At 36.9% G+C, this 15,484-nt stretch overlaps 1 protein-coding gene across 24 annotated transcripts in view; it reads right to left on the bottom strand.

Moving 5' to 3' along the window:
• Rims2 (regulating synaptic membrane exocytosis 2) overlaps positions 1-15,484 on the bottom strand; it is a 465,362-nt gene that overhangs the window by 174,068 nt on the left and 275,810 nt on the right. For 14 of the 24 annotated variants that reach the window (XM_036208697.1, XM_036208699.1, XM_036208689.1 and 11 more), the window contains 3 exons: positions 13,036-13,192; positions 11,671-11,781; positions 5,531-5,596 (listed from right to left, as the gene is read on the bottom strand). In XM_036208697.1, coding sequence (XP_036064590.1) covers positions 5,531-5,596; positions 11,671-11,781; positions 13,036-13,192 — 334 coding nt within the window. The remainder of the gene's footprint in view (positions 1-5,530; positions 5,597-11,670; positions 11,782-13,035; positions 13,193-15,484) is intronic. The other 10 variants (XM_036208698.1, XM_036208701.1, XM_036208705.1 and 7 more) reach the window with 1 other exon arrangement.

Raw genomic sequence — 15,484 nt, 5'->3', positions numbered from 1 at the left:
TATCAGAAGCTATTGGCAAACTTACTGGTTACTCTCTACAACCTGATGGTGAGACCCTAATGCTAAAGACTCCACTTAAATATCAAACATTGAAAAACTGAACTTGCGCCCAACTAGAAATTCATCCCTGCTTACCAACATTCATGGTTCTAGAAGTTAAATTGTGTGCTACTGGAGGTGAAAGGTAATCATTAATTTCACTCAGCTACAAATCTTGATACCTATAACTTCAACCTATATGCATATTTGCCCACTATTGCAATAGTGGTACAAGTATGTTGGGAATAACCAACCACTACTTGATTGGATTTAAGGTCCACTCCACAAGATGAAACCTACACCTGACACTGCTAATAGATCAAGAACCTGAGCACTAGGTCATGGGCACTAGGGGAACTCCTATTAGTATTATTCTGTTAAGTAACATAGGAATAAAATGATTTCTAATGACCCAGTACTATACTCATGGAGCAGTGCATTGCCCAACTCTTATCAGAGAAGCTGCTTCTTGTGGTACAAGGTAATTAATTAAACAGAGACTCACAATTGGACATTGTGCACAGAATAAATGACTTTGGAACACTAATCCATAAATGGCGTACTTTTTCTTCTTTGTTTTTTGTTCTTTGAGACAAGGTTTCTCTGTGCAGCTTTGTGCCTTTCTTGGATCTTACTCTGTAGACCAGGCTAGCCTGGAACTCACAGAAATCCACCTGCCTCTGTCTCCCAAGTGCTGGGATTAAAGGCATGTGCCACCACCTCCCAGAAAATGGCATGCTTTTATCACACGTCTCCCCTCGAGGCTCAGGGATCTTTTTGGAAATGAAGGCACGAAGATTGTAAAAGCCAGAGATTATGGATGATTCCAAGGAAACAACACCTTCCAGATACATCACTCATACACATATGAATGCACGGAGTGTGTAACAGCATGTAAAGATGTGCACAGTTCAAAACAGAGAAAACATTGTTTTTGTCTGCTGAGTAGTACTCCCTTGTGTATATGTACCATATTTTCTTTATCCATTCTTCAGTTGAAGGGCATCTAGGTTGATTCCAGGTTCTGGCTATTACAAATAATGCTGATATGAACATTGATCAGGGAAAGTAGAATCAAAGTCCCACTTTTAACCAAGAAGATATTTGCAAAGATAAAATGCTGAGAAAGGGAAAATTAGTTTCCTCCAATAGAGGAAACAGTCATAATCCAGGGTAGGCCCATGCCCAGAAGCAGCTAGTCAACGCAAATGGACTCCATGTTTTATTCTACTTGTCTGTTTTGGGTGCTGATTGTTTCATTCTGGTACTTTTTGTTTATTGGGCATTGTTTGTTTTGACTTTCTTTATTTGGTATTTATTTTGAGAGAGAGAACATGAAGTTGGGTGGGAAGGGAGGTAGGATGGACCTGGGAGGATTTGGGGGATGGGAAGTATATGACCAAAATTAATGAATGAACAATATTTTAAACAAAAAATAATAAACATAACTTTAAGGAAAATAAACATGAGAGAATTGCTACTTAGCATAAAAAAGTTTTTCCAACTTCAAGAGTTCAAGGCAGTCTGTCTAAAAGCAGATGAACACTGTACTTAATTCAGGCCCTCACGGAATCTGCTGCTTCAACAAAGGCAAATGCCTTAAGACATATAAAAGAGACATGTAAATGTATTCACAGCAAATACTACAGGTAGACATTCAATGACTTGTTTTCAAATACAGATTTTAGTGTTATATTTTAATCAAAACATGAATGATTTTTTTTGTTTTGTTTTGTTTTTCAAGACAGGGTTTATCTGTATAGTTCTGGCTCTCCTGGAACTCACTCTGTAGAACAGGCTGGACTCGAACTTACAGAGATATTCTTGGCTCTGCCTCCTGAGTGCTGGGATTAAAGGCATGTGCCACCCACACCAGGGTGGATCTTGTGTTTCTGGATCACAAACCAAATGAAAGTACAGAAAGAGACTTCATAAACTTCCCTTTGAAGGTAGGAATTGAGAATTTATTAATTATCGGAAATTGATAGTCAATCTGGAGCTAATCAAGAAGTGAATCTACACTAGTGAATTGAAAAACTAAATAAACCACATTATACCTGTCAGAATGGCTAAGATCAAAAACACAGAAGACAGCTTATGCTGGAGAGGATGTGGAGAAAAGGGAACTCTCCTCCACTGCTGGTGGGAATGCAAGCTTGTACTTTGGAAATCAATAAGGCGCTTCCTTAGGAAATTGGGAATCCAGTTCCCCCAAGTCCCAGCTGTAGCACTCTTGGGCATATACCCAATGAATGCTCAATCATACCACAAGGGCATTTGCTCAGCTATGTTCATAGCAGCATTGTTTGTAATAGCCAGAACCTGGAAACAACCTAGATGCCCTTCAACTGAAGAATGGATAAAGAAAATATGGTACATACACACAAGGGAGTACTACTCAGCAGAGAAAAACAACAACATCATGAGGTTTGCAGGCAAATGGATGGATCTAGAAAAAAATCATTCTGAGTGAGGTAACCCAGACTCAGAAGGACAAACATGGTATGTACTCACTCACAGTAGGATACTAGATGTAAAACAAAGATGACTAGACTGCTACACAACTCCAGGGAGGCTACCTAGAAAACGGGACCCTAGGAAAGACACAGGGATCGCCCAATGACAGAGAAATGGATGAGATCTACATGAACAACCTGGACGACAGCGGGAATAATGAAGGGCAAGATTTGAGGGAAAGAGAGCTTAGGGGAGCAGGAGATCCCAGCTGGATCAAGAACAGAAAGGGAGAACAAGGAATAACGGACCATGTTAAATGATGACCACATGAGAACAGGAATAGGCAGAGTGCTCAAGAGGTCCCCAGAAATCCACAATGATACATCCTCTATAGACTGCTGGCAATGGTCGAGAGAAAGCCTGATCTGACCTATCTGGTGATCAGATGGCCAAACACCCTAAAGATCATGCTGGAACTCTCATCCAATAACTGATGGAAGTGGATGCAGAGATCCTCGGCCAGGCCCCAGGTGGAGCTCCAGGAGTCCAACTGTCGAGAAATGGGAGGGACTGTAAGAGTGTGAATTGTTGAGACCAAGATTGGAAAAGCACAGGGACAAATAGTCAAACGAATGGAAGCACATGAATTATGAATCAAAGGCTGTGGAGCCCCCAGCTGGATCAGGTCCTCTGGATAAGTGAGACAATTGAATAGCTTCATCTGTTTGGGAGGCACCCAGGCAGTGGGACCGGGACCTGTCCTTAGTGCATGAGCTGGCTCTTTGGAACCTTGGGCTTACACAGGGACACTTTGCTCAGTCTGGAAGGACGGGACTGGACCTGCCTGTACTGAATCCACCAGGTTTAAATGAATCCCCAGGGGAGTCTTGGCCCTGGAGGAGATGGGAATGGAGGGAAACGTCTGGGGGGAAGGTGAGGGTGGGGGCGGGAGAAGCGAGGACAGGGGATCCCATGGCTGATGTGTAAAATTAAAACACAAATATATATTAAAAAAAGAACTTACAGATTGTGAAGGGAATGTATAATACTGAATTGAAAAACTAAATAATAGGAAGCAAAAAATTACTTGCTAATTGAAACTAAGAACAATAAAAAATATCAAATCTATAAGGCATCACATGATTTTAACTTAAAGATAAACCAAAGTAAACAGCAAAAGTATTTAACATGAAGGTTTCATTCAAGGCAGTCAGTAGGTAAAGAGAAGACCAAGAGAGTGTTCAGGGGTCAGGTATATAAGTGTATTTTCACATTTTACAAGGTAAATCTATAACTGTTGCAAACAAGAAATTGCCAGAAATGTATTGAACAACAGTAAAAAAGCAAACACAAAAAACAATTAGTAGTGTTCAAAATAACAGGAAAGACTAAAAACTGTAAATGAAAACAGAAGTTAGCAATAGTCATCTTAATTCTTAAATTACAAGATACTACATTTCTATGACATTTATTCAAAGACATCAGCAAAACTGATGGCTATCAGTTTTCTTTTGGATTTTCTTTCATATTTGTCTATGTGATTTCAAACTTCAAGAAATTACCCATTAGTTTTTTGTAATTTTTTTAAATCTGCATATCAACATCAACTACTAACTAATTAAAGAGGGATAAAGAAGGTTACACATAGTCTAACATAATTTCCAATTTACTCTAAGTGAACACATCACCACAATTCTCTTCCCTGCCTAATTGGCCTGAAAATGTTGCCAGTGAACTGGTTCAAAACTCAAATCATCCCTTCTGAGGGTGACTCAGTAAACGTTCAGGAACAGGGGACAGAGAGACTGCAAGAATGAGATGATGGGGAGAGACTGTGAAAGCTGCTATCAGGACACGGCATAACTGCTGCACCCATCGACTCACAGAAGATGTGGGTATCTGCAAGACTTGCTCAAATACATCATCCACATTCCATTATGGATAGGGGAGGGCTCTTGAGGCCCTGCCCACACACAGGGGCTCATAATCAATTCATGATTGCTGGGGAAGAGTATATACCTCACCAGTAAGTTGCCCCTGATCAAGTAAAGCAGCCCCATCCATGCCATCACATGCACACACACGTGCGCGCGCACACACACACACACACACACACACACACACACACACACACGCATGATCACAACAAAAAGACACTGAAGTAGAAGGAGGGTTTTTCAGGAAGAAGAAGGAATTTGGAAGAGTAGGAGTGGGTATAAGAGAGGATGGAAAAGCCATAAAATCAGAATACATTATACATGTATGAAATTGTGAAAAACAGTAAGGAGTAAGTAAATATTATCAAAATAAAATGTAACCTAAGCCACAAAGGGCCTTGAGAACTTAATGCCAGTAGACATCTTCTTCGTTCTCATCCCAGTTGACAGCCAGATTCTGCTAAATGCCAGGCATGCAGTATTTCCCTCTAAAATAAAAGTAGCAGTTTTATGTATTAGACTTATTATACCCAACTTCACTGGAAAACCCCTTTAGAATAGGTGATAGTAAGGTTGAAATGAAAGAGGGTGCTACCATAGACTGAGCATTCTTAGAGACCCAAGATAATCTCCTAGGAAGGAGTGGATCAGCTATCTTTGACCAAGTAACCACAGACAAATCAGGTCAAAGAACTTCAAATTAGTCTCCTCTTGAGAAGCAGAGAAGTGAGGAAGCAGGTTGTGAAGACATGTACAAATAACCCAGTATTATTCCATATCAGATTAGGAAGTTAGCAAAGGAGAGTGATGTCAATTCTGCTGCTATTCTCTCCTTTTTGGTAGCAAAGTTTACTTCATTCCTGATAAAAAAAATTTCAGGGTAATGAGAAGATGATTCTAATCCATCAAAAAGAAGGTATTTTTGGTATTCTATTTCAAATAGTTTGCATACTTTTACTTTACACTACTAAGGTATGGGTTTTATACTTCATTAATAATCACACATGTATATATAAGAACAGAACTAAAAGTGAATTATTTCACATAGACAGGAGCATGCAACTCTACACACAGACTCAATTGTAAGAAAAGTATACCTTGCATCCCTGTGATGGGGCTCAATGGTCTGACTGTATCTGGAGCGAGGTAGAGTAAGAAAATGACTGCAAGCATGGCAGAAACAAGAAGAAAATGAGACTCAGGAAAGAAGTAAAAGGTATACTTTATTTAGTTATAAAAATTAGAATAAAACATAATCAGATAATAAGCAGAGCCAATGAAATTGCTACTGGAAAGCTTGGCCATCTTCTTGATGCCCAGTGGAACATGGCAGTGTAAAGGGTAAAATAAACCAAACATTCTGAAAGTAAAATGCAACAAAATATAAGATTTAGATTTTTAATTACATGATAAAATTAGTATTGCATCAATATATTGAGCATCATATTATCACAAATGTTATATTACAAAGATGTTTTCCTTCTTTTTCGGAGAAAAGGTAGAAGAAAAAAGTAGTAAAAAGACCAGCAAGCATGTTAAGGGCACAGAGATTATATTTAATACCTATAATGCTTAGGACATTTCATGAGGTTTTATTTTTCTTTGTTTGTTCCATCCCTGACACTGCTTGAATCAGGTTTCTGCATCTTTGGAATAAGTTTCCTACCTTCAAACCCTCCTCCCTGTGCCCAGTTCATTCTTCACCGTTTGTATAGACTCTCTCAACCCTACCCATCTTAATGTCACACAGCACGTCACTACCTTCCAGCTGGGTAAGACAGACCACCCAGCACTCTCTATGTACAGGAGGTGGCTCCCAACTCCACAACCTGCTCATGCTTGTCATCCTGGCAGAAATGACTGTCATTCCAAGCCTGTCTCTACTCATTTGCCCATCCTTAAAGTCCAGATGCTCTTTGAATCCTTCCCCAATAAACCCAAAGATGTAATGCTCCTTTCTCTTCAAACAAGATTAGATTCAGTCTCATAGCATTTTACTTTCTATAATTAGTAAATATAAAATTATATGTCTATTATACCAAAATAGTATCTTTAAATTTCTGAACATAATGGATGATCCACTAAGTACTTATGGGTTGACATCATATTTTAATAATTGGTTGCCTGATATAAGATATAAATGGTGGCCAGTTGGTGGTGGCACACACCTTTAATCCCAGCACTTGGGAGGCAGAGGCAGGTGGATCTCTTTGAGTTTGAGGCCAGCCTGGTATACGGAGCTAGTTCTGGGACAGCCAGAGCTATACAGAATAACCCTGTCTCAAAAACCAAAAGGAAAAAAGAAAAGAGAAAGGAAAAAAAAGAAATAAATGGCATCAGTATCTGAGGTACCCTAGAGGTTTATACATTAAGGCATTTCCTTTTTTAGCATATAAATCTATTACATAACAACTTATAATTTATCTTCTGATGATTAAGTAGAAGATAGAAAAAATATGAGACATGAGGAAGGAAGGAAGTCTCTAATCCAGGAATCTGTCTAAAGACTCTGCCACCTGAGAAGCAAGACCTCCAGCACGATCACCGTTTACTGTGAAAGGTGCTAACATGAAACAATATTCTTTGCATAGACAGATGTCTTATACTGAACAAGAAACCAACCATAAGGCCTGAAGATGCCTGGCCATGGTAGGTCTCATTCTTTTCTCTGGATGTTTTGAGATATTCTAACAAGACTGCTACCTTTGTTTGTTGTAAATTATGCTACTTTCTGAACCCCTATGATCTTATCAACTGTAATTCTGACAATAATCCTGTGGAAACACCCTGAGATCTCATTTAGACCCCTTAGCAAACTACTGAAGACAGCAACGTCAAAACTCACTAAAATAGTATAAATGATTATTATAAAAGCAATGAAAGGTGATTTTCTCCAAGAGAAGCCCACACCCAGGTTCTGTACACTTTACTTCTGAGCATCTATCTTTTTCTTTACCTTTGTTCTTAAATACTATAGTAACATATCACTTATTTAACCCCAAATCTGATTAGTCTAAATTGTTCTATATGCCAAAGCCATACATTTAGTTAGCCAGAGCTAAAGTCCCTAAGAGACGACAGGGAACCCTGCAGCTCCTGAGGGTGGCTGCATGGAGCTATGCCTCCTCCATTCCACCCTGACTTAAAAATTTTATTTGTGATGCTAAAATCATACTCGCAGGAAGGAAAAGCATCAATATAAAAATATAACTGCAGCTGAGTGGTTGTGGTGCATGCCTTTAATCCCAGCATTGAGGAAGGAAAGGCAGTCTGATCTTTGTGAGTTTGAGGTCAGCCTAGTCAACAGATTGAGTTCTGGGACAGCCATGGCTACACACACAAAAAAACTTTGTCTTGAAAAAAAACAAGCAAACAAACAAACCTCAAAAACAAAAAACAACAAAACCCATACATATATATATATATATATATATATATATATATATATATATATATATATCATATGCTGTGATGTTATTAAAATATATAATACTCTTTATATACATTCTAATAGTAAGCTAACTCCTATGCCTAAAATCTTAAAAAGATTTCTTGTTCTAAAGCCACATGTTCATATCCCCTCAGAAAATATGCTCCCAGCTGTAGTAGTCACCAGGGTTACTAAAGAAACAATGAGTCAAAAGGTGTAAAGAGGGGGCAAATGAAGAATGACTGTAATCTATTTACAGTGCATTATTTCAACTGGTAGTCTGCATGAAAGTGCTCACAGTACTTGTAAACAGTATTTACTTTTCACAACAGAGTAAGAATTTGACTAAGGACGATACAGTCAGACTGATAAAGAATGAAAGACCCGATAGAATTTAGATACCTAATTCTTAAACACTGCCCATAAAGATAATGAATGCTATACCTCATGCAGCCACCACTGTCACTGAATACAGAACTATAACAGAATGTATACAGCAGCATATCACATGGGGAATGGTCAGTGTACAAGTCTTCCTATACAATTTTCCAGCATGTTGCCAAATACTGCTTCATACCAAACTCCAGGATGTGTAGATGAGTTTTGCTTCTGTAACTTCGCTCTTTTGGACTGAATAAACATTCCCATTTCTCAAAGTCTAACTCAGGTGCCATCTTCTACACCTTTTCCATAAAGCCTGAATTAACTTATTCCTCATCTTTATGATTTTTGTTTGTTTGTTGTCATTTTTGTTGTTTTAGGTTAATTGCTAATCATTAAATATAAAATATTTGAGTTGATGTTTCCTTAATGTTATGTGTATGGCACATTTTTTTCACTAAGTACTATAAATTTTTCCTTTATTCTTTTTTGAGAGTGTGTTATGTAGTTCAGTCTAGCGATGTAGCCAAGGCTGGTCTTGAACTCCTGAGCCTCCTGCACTATCTTCTGACTACTAGCATTACAATATGCACTGCCTTGCTCAACTAACAATACGTTCGATAAAATACGACTAGTGTTATACTTTGTGGTAACTGGTTGTCTGATAAGGACTATAAAACTCTCACTGGAGGCAGTGTCAGTTAATTTGCATAATTCTATATAATAAATTTATAGATATAGAAATCAAATGCTTGGTTTTTGCCAAACATACGTAAAATCCTAAATACAAAGTCAAGACCACTTGGGTCCAAGTCCTATGAAAAAGTGTACATTCAATTAAATGAATTTCTAATTCAACACATTAGATTTTACTAAGGAGAATAATGTATGAATCTTTTAAAATTCCTAAATTATACAACTTACAAACACAAGGAAATTCTGTCTTTGGCTTTTTAATGCACTGTACTATTGATTGATTCTTGTGTTAGTCAAAGTCTGATCACTATGACACAATATTGATATAACCTATTTCAAAGAGGCAAACATTTATTTTGAACCAGTTCCAGATGTTAATACACCATGATGGAGATGGTGAAGTGAGCAAGAACAGTTCATCTCAGGCTAGCCAGGAAATAGGGGGATAAGGCCTACCTGAGCTGGATCCCTGACTACCTTTCCTCTAGGCTCACAGCTCACAGGGAAGCCACTTACACTAAACTCAAAGCATGTCTTCCTCTCTCAGCTAATCTTCTGTATATTCTTAAGAAACATACAAAAGTGGCTTTATAAATCACCCAGACATATCTCAAATCCAATTAAATTGATCAGATTCATAATTCTACAAAATGATATTCATAAACATAAAACATGAGTACTTTCCCCTTTTTAAAAGAACATTCAGATACATTTGATTACTGAAAATCCTTAAGAATATTAGACTTGAACAGACATTAAGAGAGAAGGTGTACAGTGAATGTTGCTTCTTGTATTAATGAATTGCACAAATAATCAAAATAATACTAGAAATGCCTTCTATTATTTGTTTCTATTGAAATAAAGTCTACTTTACATGATGTTTTTAAAAGACTTACAATAGATCCCAACAAAGAATGACTGTGATCTGCACATCTACATCCTTCCTTGTAAATGTGAGATGGATTTATCTACTTCAAAACTTCCATAAACATTTGAATATTCTTGCTATACCTAAGTATTCATAAGATCATGAAGAAAAGCATAATGACTACATAAAATAGGGATTAATTATCTGGGTTTTAAAAGAAGATATGAAAGGCAAATGGGCCTATGTTTGTGGTCATTTAACCTAGAAATATGTGCCTTAAAATATTGACAAAATATTATGGATTTAATGCAACAGTAAACAGTTATTTTATAATTTTATTCTAATACTTTCTACAAGGATTATAGCTCACATTTTTCCTTCATATTGAGTCCATCTTTTTTCATTAAATTCATTTTATGTAAGCTTACCAGAAATTTAAAGTCATTTAGACAGTTTTATTGCCTCAATAAGCAAATTTTCAATGGCTAAGAAGCTGTGACAGCTATATAAATAATTTGAAAAGCTAATAAAGTTCATTAACATTCTATTAGGCAACCAAAATACCTACTGATCCTTTTTATAATGCGTTCCAAGTCTAAGGCAAGCCAACATGGTGATCCTACATTCACTATTATCAGTGATAAGCATATTTCCCAATAGGTAGCGCATTCATAACCACCCTTAAGGCACTTATTACATGAAATGTTTAAAAAATTTAAAAAGCAAAAAAGGTTAGTTTTTACTTTATACTAATGAAATATTAATTTAATAACTATTTGGTTTCTTCTTTGATCCTAGACACTAAAATTCATATTTGTTTGGCTCTATCAATGTAGAAGATACACTGTCTGTTATCTTTGGATACAAAAGGGAATTACATGCATGGATTGAGTATTAACCTTGATTCAAACCAAATGATCTCTTTTATTCTTCCTGACCGTCACTTGTCATGTCAACGGACTTGAGTGACAAGGAATGTGTCACTACTTCATCATGTTTTCTGAATACGATATTCAAATTTATCATCATCTTACCCTAAACTCATTTGAGAGTTTGAAAAAAGTCCCAGGTATTTTTTTTAAATGTAACCAAAATGAATTAGAAAGTTAATTAATTTTCTTAAAATTAGTAGTAATTAATATAAGTATTACAATATACCATGTTACTCCCAAGTTTGTCACAGGTAATGTGGCAACTTCAGAGAAGTTTTGCAAATACAGCAAGTGTGACTTAAGATGTTAAAGCTTTACTCAAGGCCATGAGAGAAAAACCCTTGGAGAATTATAATAAAGGTTTCGTTAACAAACCAGACTGTCTCAGTATTTCTGTATATGAAGAGTCACACTATTTCTCTGAAATCTATTAAAGACTTTCAACTCTATCAGCAAATGGATATATATTACACATGATAATTTGCTATGTGCAGGTAAAAAAATCATGGCATTCTGATCACCATTATCATCTCCTGTGAAAACCTGCCAGCTAGTTTTATTTAATATTTCTTGACAGGGATTAGTCAGGCAGTGCTGGTAGACCTCATAGCTGTGACTCTCCTGATCTCCATCCCAAATGCTGGGATTGTAAACATGAGCCGTGGTGTTCGGGTGGCCATGGTCAGGTGAGCCTCGGCACTGTGGTGAAGCCATGCTAGTCAGGTCCATCTCACCCTGTTTTGGTTTTCTTCTCAAGAAACCTGGCCGTGTTTAACCTTTTCTGTTAAACAAATGGCTATCTTAAGAAAGAGTGTACAACTAAGAAAGAAAAGGCACAGTTTGGAAACTCAGATGAGACAAAGGACTAGAGAAAACATTTTACAAGAACCCTTCCTGAAGGCAATAGAGGTCAGTGAAAGTTGTGTTTACCTGTCTCTATCTGGAGAGTAATGGTCATCCATGACCCGGTGTCTGTCCATTCGGCTAATTGTATTGTAATGACCAGGAGCACGTGTCCCTCGAAGCCCCTGTTCCACATTCCTGCTAAGACAGGAAGATCATTAAATATCTGATTAATCTATAGCATAACCCTCACAAAATGGTAATAAAATCTATTTATTTGGTTTATCTGTATCTCTGATTAAATAAATTTTATTTGGAAATGAAAAGTTAATTGAGGATCGGGCTGCTTTACAGATACAAAAAGAGCCTATTAAGAGAATATCCTTCAGGATAAGATAAAAAATATCATACTTTTCTGATGGGCAACACCAGTTCTCTATAACTGATAATCAGTGATATACTATACACAAGAGGTTTATGAGAAGATAGGTTCAATGTTGCACATGTTTTTTAGCATGGGCCACAGGAACGGTGAGAGGGGTGCCTTACGCATGGTCGCACCTGAGTTCAAATCTCAGAAAAACAACTATCAGTACCTATCCAATTGTAACTGTGTTCTCTGGTAGCACTCTGGCCTAAACTACCAGCTTTATGATTTATTAAATTATAGCTGTCTAATTGTTTTCTTACCTAAATCCTTCCCTTAACTAGTCTGAATACGGTAGTCCTTTGAAACCATGGAATGAAAGCTAAAAATTTCATTCTTGGTGATGGACTAGGCTCCTGTCCTTTGCAAATCATCTTTTCCATTACTTTGCAATGCCACGCTTGTATACAGAGGAATGTATAAATACATAGGCAATTCTAATATACATATTTATCTATATTGTATTAGCTAGTCAAAATCCATTAAATAAAATTATATCTTCATATATTACAATTTTTTTATCTAATATGTCACCTCAACTATCATGCATAAATTATATATAGTATTGTCTGTGATTTATACTTCATGTAGCTCCTTGGTACAAAGTTAGGTTGGTCAGAGATTTCTAATATTACAATATCTACAGCAATAGATTGGTGTGACCATTTCTCTCTCTACTCGGGCACAATTTTTAGTTTTTTTAAAAGAGTTTTTAAAAATCTTTTTTAACTTACCAATTACTATATGATTCATAAATATAATTATTTGGTTCTAAATGAATCTGCTTAATACTTACATGCAATCTAAAGCTAGTTTTTCTTAACTGTTTTGAACTCTTAGGGCAAATAACACAGAGATCATAAACAGAAACTGAGCCATGTCACATCTTAGTCCCATTGCAATGACATGATTTTTCTTTAAAAGAATGTTTTAAAGAATAATTTATTTTTAGAGGACATAATGGTAACTTATGTAAAATTCACCCTAACTACTATGCTGTCAGCCAAATTCACACACTATCCTACCTTTGTGGAGGAGGGACACTCGGTGACCATGACCTAGTCCTTCCTATAACATCTACTCGGTGTGGAGACCCTGGTGGTGAGCAATGGGCTGATGACATTACTTGTTCTGGAACTGACAATGTGGAGCTTTGAAGATCGCGACCATTGTGCCGGTAATCTAGAGGAAGAAAATAAAGTAACAATTACCTACACACTAAGTTCTTTGTGTTACACTAAGGAACATAAAATAGTAGTAAGGCTGGAATACCCTTAATGTGATAAGTGTGGAGTATAACAAATACAGTATAACATGTTGAAAAGTTGTAAGCGCAAAAGTGAAAATGGAAAGATATTTGATACTTAGGTAGTTACTACGTTCACTGTATTGGGTAGGGTAAAAGTTTAAGCTGTTTTTAAAAATTGACTAAGATGGTTCTAAAGATATTTCATCTCTAAAAACTTCAATGTTTCTTAACTATTGTTGATATTCACAGTTGCCAAGTTCATAAGATGCTTCATAGCCTGCACTCACACTTTCAGTAAGGTTACCCAAACTAGGTAACACTCAACGACGTTTTTCCTGAAATGCTTGGCAGAGCTACGACACCACAGTAGTCTGAAAACAAAATTAATGATCAAAGAAGAGGAGGACGGCAGCGACTCAACATCCTCCTAGAAGTTAACATTAGGAAGCAAGGACACTTGGACAGTGGAAGGAAGAGGCCTGGCTCTGTCGGCAGAGCAGCAGTCCATGTGGAGAGGCCAGGGCCCTCTCCCGAAGCTGTATGGAGGTGAACTATGCGTGTGATGGAGAAGCATGGACACGGCTGAGCAGGGCCGTGCCATGCTGCCGTCTGGTTGTCAGCGTGTGCAGTGCAGCTGTTAGTGACCAGCCATCTCTCCACAGATACCTGATGATGGGCACCTCTAAAACACACTGCTGAACTGTGCGCTTCCTAGATTATTTAGAGGTTCTGGGGGCAGCTGTTAAGCAACAATGTGCTTTGCATGCATAAGGCCCTAGGTTCATCCCCAGTACATGCCGACCTAAATTGATTATAGACAGACATAACTCAGAAAACCCATTTCACTCCTATGTGGCTTCTTCTCAGCAAGTTAATGTTCTACAGTAAGACTGGGTACCATGGAACAGAGCAAAAGATAATAATAATAATAATAAAAATAATTGAAGAAGTAGCCGAGGAAATAGAGGAGGAAATTTTGAAAGGGAAGAAACTCAACTAAGGCTTCTACCAACCCCTCTGAAAACTCTGGCATTAGTAGCTGAGGTTTTCAGCAAAGGGAATGCACTTTCAATTTTTTAAAGACAAGCTCTGGCTTGGGACTATGAATGGATAAAAGGCAAGGTGCTTATGTAGCAGACAGTTGCTATTTATCTAGACACAAACTGCCTCAGAGAAGAACGGCTGTGAATTGTAAGCAACTGACATTGGTAGCAGCTATTAAGGGCATATTTTTGTGACACACATACACACATACAGGTGACACCGTGGTAAATAAAAATTTTATATATTTTTGTCCATATACAAAATCATTTGTACAAACTTGGAGATAAAACATACATATAATCATGTACATGCAAACATGATTATATATGCTTTTTAAGTGAACAAAATGATAACAATCAAATAAAGAGAAAAGTATAAGGAATTTGTTACTGTAAGTTACATAATCTGTGAAGTACTATTTGAAAGTGGATTTGAAGTATATATATATATATTCTAGATTAATTACCATAGGAAGGATTTAAAAAAAAAAAAAGTAAAGGTTAAGAAATTAACAAGTTCAAGTTCCATGACAGCCAGGGCTACACAGAGAAACCTTGACTCAAAAAAAAAAAAAAATTAAAAAAAAAAAGAACAAGAAAAGAGAAAAGAAACTATAAATGTTCAGTTAAAATAAAAAAGGCAGGAGAAATAGAAGTTTAAAAACAGGAATAAAAACAATGGTAATTAAAAAAAAAAGCCCTAGCAGATGTTTAACTATATCAACAAACCACTCAAATGATAGTGGTCTATGCACAGTAATTAAAATGTAGATTGATGGAGTAGATAAATAATTTCCAGGAACTGATGGTTATAGGAAGTTGTAGAACAGAAGGTTAAATATAACAACCAATCTCCTTATAACTATCAATGAAAGCTTGAATTTGGAGTTGAAAAGCCAATACCAATTATAAAAGCACACCCCCAATAATGAAATTCTTACAGAGGCATTCGTTTTTGTTTGTTTGATTGTTTTTTTCTTTAAAGATCTAGTATTTATTATGTGTACAGAAGAGGGCACCAGATCTCATTCAGACGCTTGTGAGCCACCATGTGGTTGCTGGGAATTGAACTCAGGACCTCTGGAAGAGCAGTCAGTGCTCTTAACCTCTGAGTCATCTCTCCAGCCCAATTCTTAAAGAGAACTCTAACAAAATATAAAGTAGAACTGTATGAAGAAATCA

This window comes from Onychomys torridus, chromosome 16, assembly GCF_903995425.1.
Source record: "Onychomys torridus chromosome 16, mOncTor1.1, whole genome shotgun sequence".
NCBI classification, from domain to species: domain Eukaryota; kingdom Metazoa; phylum Chordata; class Mammalia; order Rodentia; family Cricetidae; genus Onychomys; species Onychomys torridus.
The sequence above is the reverse complement of the archived record's forward strand: the minus strand, read 5'-3'. Positions and strand labels throughout refer to the sequence as shown.